At 46.5% G+C, this 9,906-nt stretch overlaps 1 protein-coding gene across 1 annotated transcript in view; it reads right to left on the reverse strand.

Annotated features, from left to right (window-relative positions):
* VSIG10 (V-set and immunoglobulin domain containing 10) overlaps nucleotides 1-9,906 on the reverse strand; it is a 59,480-nt gene that overhangs the window by 6,697 nt on the left and 42,877 nt on the right. The window contains exons 4-7 of the mRNA XM_011928739.1: nucleotides 9,285-9,545; nucleotides 3,797-4,090; nucleotides 1,737-1,847; nucleotides 1,430-1,445 (exon numbers count right to left, since the gene is read on the reverse strand). Of these exons, the coding sequence (XP_011784129.1) occupies nucleotides 1,430-1,445; nucleotides 1,737-1,847; nucleotides 3,797-4,090; nucleotides 9,285-9,545 (682 nt within the window). The remainder of the gene's footprint in view (nucleotides 1-1,429; nucleotides 1,446-1,736; nucleotides 1,848-3,796; nucleotides 4,091-9,284; nucleotides 9,546-9,906) is intronic.

Here is a 9,906-nt window from a genome sequence, read left to right on the forward strand (position 1 = left end):
TTTCTCCATGTTGGTCAGGCTGGTCTCAAACTCCCGACCTCAGGTGATCTGCCCGCCTTGGCTTCCCAAAGTGCTGGGATTACAGGCGTGAGCCACCGTACCCAGCCTGGACTATGCATTTCTTGAGGAAGAAAGAATGAAAGTCACAGGTCAGTCACCTGCCCGAGGAGCTGTGTTACATTTCATTTAATCTTCACAAACCCCTTGGTGAAACAGATCAGGAGACTAACGCTCAGAGAGGGTCAGGGATTTTCTCTGGGTACAGGGCTTGGGAATGGCACAGCTGTCATTTGAACCCAGGTCTAATAGTCTCAATGCCGTCTACTCCTATACCACACTGATGCCTCCGGTGAGAAACAAGCCCAGGGAATGACAGACTTACTGAGAGAATGGCCCTCCAATACAGGGCAGTAAAGGTAATGTTTTGCTACAAAAGATGCTCCCAGAATAACATCCTGTTGTTATGAATAGGTAAAGAACTGTTTTTCCATAGGATCATAGAGAAGAGTACTCTGCTCCCACCCAGAATCTCCTTAGGAAATGTAATACACAAGTTCCATTTGGTTCCTTTGCCCCTACTGGGGTTTCCTTTTGGGAGGGGGTTCTAGGCATGCTCATAGTAGTCTTCTAAAACACTGTAAAACTGGCTGGGTGCAGTGGCTCATGCCTGTAATCCCAGCACTTTGGGAGGCCGAGGTGGGCAGATCACTTGAGGCCAGGAGTTCAAGACTAGCCTGGCCAACATGGTAAAACCCCGTCTCTACTAAAAATACAAAAATTAGCCAGGCATGGTGGTGCGCACCTGTAATTCCAGCTACTTGGAAGGCTGAGGCAGGAGAATGGCCTCAACCCAGGAAGCAGGGACTGCGGTGAGCTGACATTGCGCCATTGCACTCCAGCCTGAGCAAGAGAGCGAGATTCTGTCTCAAAAAACAAAAAACAAACAAACAAAACAAAACAAAACAAAAAACTCCAAGACCATGATTGATTCTTTCTTTTAGCTCTTTTTAGAAAATTAAATAAAACAAATGCATGAATGACTGGCTCAAAATGTACACACTGTCTTTCTGTCTCAATGACAGACCTGCAATGTGTCCAGCCCTGAGGTTTGGTGTTGTAAAAGAACACAGACTCTGGAATTGATTAGACCTGGACCTGAAGGAAGGCACTGCTGCTTTCTTCCAGAATGAGCTTGCAGAAATTACTTCACTGAGCCTCCATCCCCTTATCTGGAAAATGGAGACGTCAGCACCACCCTGAGGAGATGATGAAAGGGTTTATAAGAATACCTGATGAAACCCCTACACCAGTGTCTAGTACATTGTAGGTCCTCAGTGGTAGTTGCTATTATTGTTCTTATGAAAGGAAGGGAACAAAACAGAAGTGAAGACAGATGGTGGGAATGGGTTTGAGTCTAGGGAACACTCACCTGAAAGTGTTTCCTACTGAAGAGAGAAAGGAAAAACCATTAATATCCAGTAACAGCCACTTCAACCTCACAGGTTCTTATTCAGGCTAACATTTACCAGAGGAACAAATAAGAAAACTGACTCAACGTGACAGGTGATAGGGTGTCCCGGGATGGTACCTAGATGACTTATTACCGTACATCTCGACCCAGTGAAGAAGCCCAGAGAACAGAACTTCAGGTGGGCGCATGACAGGGGCCAACCTTCCCCAACCCGCACCTTTTCAAAAGCCTGGAAGAGAAGCTAAGGGACCCAGGGAGCCCTTACCTTTCCAGCAGAACACAGGGCTGTAATACAACAGAAGCCCTGAGATAATGGCCAGTCCCAGCAGAAGGAGACTCACAATGGTTCCCACAATCCCCCCGATATTTAAAGGTTCTGTAAAGACAAATCACACCGTTAATTCTTCCATCAGATATGTGTGCAATTAGAACAACACCTCCCTTTCTCTGCGTGGATCCAGTTCTTGTCTTATCTTGATTGCTGACTTTGGGTACGGCTTATGACCTGTCTGTAATGCCAGATAAATATTTTATCACCCAACCTCAGAGAGTTTGTGGGGATGAGATGGAGCAGGGAATGTGAAAAAACAATGGAAAGTTAAAATCTCTCTGTCTACCAAACATTGAGACTATTTATAAGGCCATGGTAAGTAAGAGTGTGAGAGTTATCAATGCCATGATAAACAGAGTGATCAATGGAACAGAACAGAGAATCCAGGAACAGGTCCACACGTAAATATACTTGATATATGACAGGGTATTGAGCAAAGGAAGCACTATTTAAGAATTGGTACTAGAGCCTGGGCATGGTGGCTCACACCTATAATCCCAGCAATTTGGGAGGCTGAAGAGGGCGGATCACCTGAAGTCAGGAGTTTGAGACCAGCTTGACCAACATGGTAAAACCCCATCTCTACTAAAAATACAAAACTAGCCAAGTGTGGTGGTGCATGCCTGTAATCCCAGCTCCTCGGGAGGCTGAGGCATGAGAATCGCATAAACCCAGTAGGTGGGGGTTGCAGTGAGCCAAAATCATGCCATTGCGCTCCAGCCTGGGCAACAAGAGTGAAATTCTGTCTCAGAAAAAGAAAGAAAGGGGAGGGGAGGTGTGGGAAGGGAAGGGCAAGGAAAGAAAAGGAGGAAGGCAGGAAAGGGAAAAGGGAGATGAAAAGGGGAAAGGGAGAAGGGAAGGGAAGAAAGAAAGAGGCCAGGTGTGGTGGCTCATGCCTGTAATCTCAACACTTTGGGAGGCTGAGATGGGAGGATCACTTGAGCCCAGGAGTTCAAGGCCAACCTGGTCAACATGGAGAGACCGCATTTCTATAAAAAATAAAAAGAAGGAAGTATAGACATCTATAGTAAAAATTAAAATTCAGGACCATGGTTACCTTTCAAGAGGGGCCCAGGACTAGGCCTACAGGGAGGGTTCCCAGGTAAAATTCAGTATGCCCAGTGAAATTTGGATTTCAGATAAACAATGAATAGTTTTTCAGTGTAAGTATATCCCGTGAAATATCTGGAACACACTTATACTAAAAAAAAAAAAAATTATTTTTCTAAACTCAAATTTAAGCAGGCATCCTGTTTTTAAAGTTCTATTTGTTATTTTCTTCTCTTTGAGATGGAGTCTTGCTCTGTCGCCCAAGCTGGAGTGCGGTGGCGCGATCTTGGCTCACTGCAGCCTTCACCTCCCAGGTTCCAGCGATTCTGCCTCAGCCTTCCAAGTAACTAGGATTATAGGCACCTGCCACCATGCCCAGTTAATAGTCTCCAACTCCCAACCTCAGGTGATCTGCCCATCTCAGCCTCCCAAGTAATTCTGTTTTTTTACTAGCGATGGGGTTTCACCATATTGGCCAGGCTGGTCTCGAACTCCTGGCCTCAACTGATCCACCCACCTCGGCCTCCCAAAGTGCTGGGATTACAGGCGTGAGCCACCGCGCCCAGTCCTATTGTTGTTTCCAAATCTGGCCCTGAGACATACAAGTAACCTAATGCATGTTGGTACTATTCTATATCCTAAATGGGATGACAGTTTCTTAGGTGTTCCTTTCGCTGTTATGCTTCACAACTGATACACACTAGATATCTATTCTTTGGTGTGTATAGATGGTATGTAGTTTTTGCTACCTATGTAAATATTAGTGAGTTTAGGGTTGGATAATAATTTATTCCAGCCACCTTGTCAAGTCATAAGCAAGCAGATATGCCTTCTCCCAGTTGGCAGTGACCCACATGCAGGGAGGCACCAGGCTGTGCCCATGCTGGTGCTGGGTACTCTGAAGCTCTGAACCCTCCTCCTTCAGGCTCAGTTCCACCACTCACCTTTCACACTCAGCCAGATTTCCACCTCCCTCACCCCTACAGGGCTGTCAGCCCGGCAGACGTAGTAGCCCTCATCCAGGTCCTGGGAGCAGTTGTGGATGGTGAGGGTGGAGTTCTGGCCGTCCTGGGTAATGAGATGGCGGCTGCTGGGCTGGATGACCACCTCAGGCTGGGTAAGGTTCCTCAGCCACAGGATCTTGGCAGGGGGGTAGGCCCCAGACACCTGGCAGGTAAGTGTCACGTTGCCCCCAACGAAGCAAGTCTTCATGGGCTCAGAGAGAAGGGAGGGACCCCCTGGTGATCAGAAGGTAAAGAAAGACAAATGTTAGAGATTCAAGTCATGAAATGAGATCTGCAAGAAAACTACAGTAGTCTTTTTTTTTTTTTTTTTTTTTTTTTTTGAGATGGAGTCTCGCTCTGTCTCCTAGACTGGAGTGCAGTGGCACGATCTCGGCTCACTGCAACCTCCGCCTCCCGGGTTCAAGGCATTCTCCTGCCTCAGCCTCCCGAGTAGCTGGCATTACAGGCGTGAGCTACCACGCCCGGCTAATTTTTGTATTTTTAGTAGAGACGGGGTTTCAGCATATTGGCCAGGCTAATTTCGAACGCCTGCCTCAGCCTCCCAAAGTGTTGGGATTACAGGTGTGAGCCATCATGTCCGGCCAATTCATAAACCTTTTATCTTTTCTTTTTTTGCAGTACTTCTAATATTCACAATTTCCTGAGTTTTAAACTGCACACTGTTCTGAGTTGTGTGATGAAATCTCGCACCATCCTGAATGAGCCTTCCTTCATCACAAGAAGGCTGAGTAGATATTTTGAGAGAAAGATCACATTCACATAATTTTTATTACCGTATATTGTTATACTTGTCTATTTTTTATTAGTTACTATTGTTAATCTCTTATTGTGCCTAATGTATAAATTAACCTTATCATAAGTATTTATGTATAGGAAAAAGCACAGTACATATAGGGTTCAGTGCTACCCATGGTTTCAGGCATCCACTGGGGATCTTGGAACATATCCCTCATGGATGAAGGGAGGAGCACTACCTTTCCTTCCTAATGAGGCAACTCCAGAAATTTTTTATTTTTTATTTTTATTTTTTTCTGAGACAAGGTCTTGCTCTGTTGCCCAGGCTGGAGTGCAGTGCCATTATCTTGGCTCACTGCAACCTCCGCCTCCCAGATTCAAGCAATTCTCATGCCTCAGCCTCCCAAGTAGCTGGGATTACAGGTGCCTGCCACCATGCCCAGCTAATTTTTGTACTTTTAGTAGAAACAGGGTTTCACCGTGTTGGTGAGGCTGGTCTCAAACTCCTGACCTCAAATGATCTGCCCACCTTGGCCTCCCAAAGTGCTGGGATTGCAGGCATGAGCCACTGCACCTGGCCAACTCCAGAAATTTCTGTACCACACCTGGTCTTACCTAATAATAAGCCTAACATTAACTAAGCATTTACTGTGGGCAAGGCACTGTTACACATATTAACCCAATTCACTCTCACAGCAACCCTGTTATTATGCCCATTTTGCAGATAAGGAAACTGAGGCACAGAGAAAGTTAAGTAATTTGCTGAATGCTACAGAACTAAATAGGAAATGCAGCTAGGATACAGAGTGATCAACTGTCCCAGTCTGCCCAGGACGTAGAGTTTTCCCAGGATGTGGAGTTTTCAGTCCTAAAACCAGGAGAGTTCTGGGCAAACCAGGATAAACTGGTTCCTGTATCCACAAGCTTTCCTTCTATGCTATATACTACTACATATAAAAACTGTACTGATCACATAAAAAACGGACACATATCTAACAAGGATTTCAAGGGGACAAGAGGGCAGCTGTATTTGTTTCCAATTGCTGACGTAACAGATTGTGACCAACTTAGTTGCTTGAAGCACATTTATTCTCTTACAGTTCTGGAGGCCTGGAGTCTGGAATGATCTTATATCAAGGTTAACATCAAGGTGTTGGCAGAGCTGGTTCCTTCTGGACGCTCTAGAGCAAGCTTGTGCAACCCGCAGTCTGTGGGCCAAATTCAGCTCAGGATGGCTTTGAATGTGAGGACATGTCTGCTTCTCTGTGGTGGTGGATAAAATTATGCACGGACCCTTTTTTTTTTTCGCTCATCACCTATCGTTAGTGTTAGTGTTTGTGTGAAATCCACTCCCATCATCCAATTACCTCCCACCAGGTCCCTCCACCAATATTGGGAGTTACAATTCAACATGAGATTTGGGTGGGCACACAAAGCCAAACCATATCATGGGGTTTCGCTGTGTTGCCCAGGCTGGTCTCAAACTCCTAGGCCCAAGCAATCTGCCCATCCTCGGCCTCCCAAAGTGCTGGGATTACAGGCATGAGCCACTACGCCTGACTGATCCTGGCGCTTCTCATCTCCCTTACCTTCCCCGCTCCGTCCCTTTTTTTTTTGAGACAGAGTTTCACTTTGTCACCCAGGCCTGGAGTGCAGAGGCACAATATCGGCTCACTGCAGCCTCAACCTCCTAGATCAGCCGCCCCAGTAGCTGGGATTATAGGTGCATACCACCATGCCCAGATACCTTATTTATTTTTTATTTTTTGTAGAAACAAGGTCTGTGTTGCCCAGGCTGGTCTCGAATTTGTAGCCTCAAGCTATCCTCCCACCTCTGACTCCCAAAGTGCTGGGATTACAGGCGTGAACCACCATGCTGGGCCTTCTCTCTTCTTACAAAGAAATACACCAGTCATTGAATTACAGCCCACTCTAATCCAGTATGACCTTATCTTAACTTGATTTTATCTGCAAAGACTCTTTCCAAATAAAGTCATATCCACAGGTATTCGGGTTTGGACTTGAAGACTTGAACATACCTATTGCGGGGACACAACTGAACCCCCAACCTCCATCCAGCTTTATCAGTATTTTACACACAATGCCCCGGCCACACGGGTCTTCTCTCGGGTCCTCAAATGCCAAATTTGTTTCCACCTCAGGGCCTCTGCGTTTGCTATTGCCTCTGCCAGGAACATTCAGACCACGGTCTTCACCTAGCCAGCTTCTTCTCATTCTAAGGATAGATTACCACCTCAAGAAGACCTCCCTGCCACCCTAGGAAAAGTGTCCTTCTTCTTATAAAGACCTCTCTTTTATACATACCATTTTATTATCCTCATAATTATTATCATATCTGGACCTATCTTACTTGTTTTTGTACTTTCTGTCTTCGTTCTACCTCCATGCCACCCAGGATATAAGCTCTGTGAAAGAGGAATGGTTATGGTTTTAAAAATATGTACAGACATTGTCTGACATTCCTGCCTTCAAAAAGTGGTGACTAATTCTCCCCAGTTCTCTTGAATGTGGGCTGGACTCATTTCTAATACACAGAGTGTGGCAGAAGGGATCCCATGTAACTCCTGAGGCTAGGTCATAGAAAGGATAGCATCAGCTTGACTCACTCTGTCTTGGATCATCTGCTCTGGGGGAAGCCAGCCGCCATGTTGGAAGGACACTCAAGGAGCCTTATGGAGAATCCCACATGGAGAAGAAATCCCACATGGAGAAGAATCCCACATGGGGAAGGCATGGGAGTGAGGATTTCAAAAGTGATTTCAGCCCCCCAACCTTCAAATCTTCCGGCTGACACCCCAGACATATAGAGCCAAGACAAACCATTCCCAATGCCCACTGTGCCCTGTCTGAATTCCTGACCCACAGAAATCGTCAGATAATAAATGGTTATTCTTGTTTTAGGCCACTATGTTTGAGAGTAATTTGTTACATAACTAGATGTTATAGTTTGAATGTTTGTCCCCTCCAAATCTCATGTTTAAATTTGATCCTCAGTGTTAGAGGTAAGGCCTAATGGAAGGTATTTGGATAAGTGAATTCTCATTCTATTAGCTTGGTGCAAAAGTAATTACAATTTTTGTCATTATTTCCTTTTATTTTTCTTTTATTTTTTTGAGATGGAGTCTTGCTCTGTCGCCCAGGCTGGGGTGCAGTGGCGTGATCTTGGCTCACTGAAAGCTCTGCCTCCTGGGTTCATGCCATTCTCCTGCCTCAGCCTCCCGAGTAGCTGGGACTACAGGCACCTGCCACCACACATGGCTAATTTTGTTGTTGTTGTATTTTTAGTAGGGACGGGGTTTCACTGTGTTGGGCAGGATGGTCTCGATCTCCTGACCTCACGATCCGCCCACTTCGGCCTCCCAAGGTGCTGGGATTACAGGCATGAGCCACCATGCCGGGCCTATCATTACTTTCAATGGCAAAACCACAGTCACTTTTGCACCAACCTAATACTAGCGCTGGTTTTTTTTTTTTTTTTTGAGATGGCATCTTGCTGTGTCACCCAGGCTGGAGTGCAGTGGCACAATCTTGCTCACTGCAACCTCCGCTTCCCGGTTTCAAGCGATTCTCCTGCCTTAGCCTCCCGAGTAGCTGGGATTACAGGCACGCACCACCACGCCTGATTAATTTTTGTATTTTTAGTAGAGATGGGGTTTCATCATGTGGCCGGGCTGGTCTCAGACTCCTGACCTCAAGTGATCTACCAGCCTTGGCCTCCCAAAGTGCTGAGATTACAGGTGTGAGCTACTGCGCCCAGCAAGCGCTGGTTGTTAAAAAGAGCCTGGCACCTCCCTTCTCTCTTGGTTCCTCTCTCACTATGGATCTCTGCACAAGCTGGCTCCCCTTTTCCTTCTGTCATGAGCAGTAGCGGCCTGATGCTGTCACCAGAAGCCAAGCAGATGCTGCTGCCATGTTTCTTGCACAGCCTATGGAACTATGAGCAAATGAATTAATTTTCGGCGAGCCCCGGTGGCTCACACCTGCAATCCCAGCACTTTAGGAGGCTGAAGCAGGTGGATCACTTGAGGTCAGAAGTTCGAGACCAGCCTGGCCAACATGATGAAACCCCATTTCTACTAAAAATACAAAAATTAGCCAGGCATGGTGGTGCATGCGTTTAGTCCCAGCTACTCAGGAGGCTGAGGCAGGAGAATCACTTGAACCCACGAGGTGGAGGTTGCAATGAGTCAAGATTGTGCCACCGCACTCCACTCTGGGCAACAGAACAAGACTCTGTCTCAAAAAAACAAAAACAAACAAACAAACAAACAAAAATTTTCTTTATAAAGTACCCAGCCTCAGGTATTCCTTTACAGCAACAGGAAATGGACAGACACAAAAGATGATGAACCTCATCTGTCTTGTTCACTGCTCCATCCTCAGCACCTAGAAACTGTACCTGGCACATAGCACGTGCCCAGTTAGTATTTGTCAAGTGGAAAATAGCTTGGACTAGAACGAAGAAGCTTGAGTGAAGCATCTCTAAAGTTTGAAAGGAATGAAACATAAAGAAAAAGAAAGGAAGAAAGGGAAGGAATTCAGTCCACTCTAACATCCTAGGATTTCTTCCTCAGAAGAACTCTCAAATGCTTCTCCCAGGAGAAAGGAAGGCAGGTGAACTCCCAACCTCGACAAAGCAAAACAGACTCACTAATCTGCACCACGCAGCTGGCGCCCGACTCTGGCCCGACTATGTGGCTTGTAACACACTTGAACTTCTTGCCATCCGACAGCTGGGATTCGCTCAGCATTTCCACCCCCAGCTTTGACTTGCCCACGATTACACCTCCTGGCTCTTCTATCCACACGAAGTCAGGGTCAGGGTATCCCCCATCCCAGCGACAGGTGAGCTGCAGCATGAACGATCCTGATGCCATCTGTGCCCAGCACTGGGGAGCTGATGGAGGGGGGTCTGCAAAACACCAGAGGAGAGCATGGGCTGAATCACAGACTCTAGGATCAGCCACTTGGCTGACTCTAAGGATGGCAGAACCAGGGTCTCAGAGAGACGTCAACCCCAGTTAGTGTCAGTGTCTAATAGATTCATGCCTGACAACAGTCAGGTTTCCTCTGTTGGGTGTTAAATCTCTGGGGACCTGGGTCTCATTCGCCTTTGTATTTCTTTTTTTTTCTTTTTTTTTGAGACAGAGTTTCACTCTTGTCGCCCAGGCTGGAGTGCAGCGGCACGATCTCGGCTCACTGCAACCTCTGCCTCCCAGGTTCAAGCAATTCTCCTGCCTCAGACTCCCAAGTAGCTGGCATTACAGGCATGC

The sequence above is a fragment of the Colobus angolensis genome, unplaced genomic scaffold, assembly GCF_000951035.1.
Source record: "Colobus angolensis palliatus isolate OR3802 unplaced genomic scaffold, Cang.pa_1.0 Scaffold79, whole genome shotgun sequence".
In the NCBI taxonomy this organism is placed as follows: domain Eukaryota; kingdom Metazoa; phylum Chordata; class Mammalia; order Primates; family Cercopithecidae; genus Colobus; species Colobus angolensis.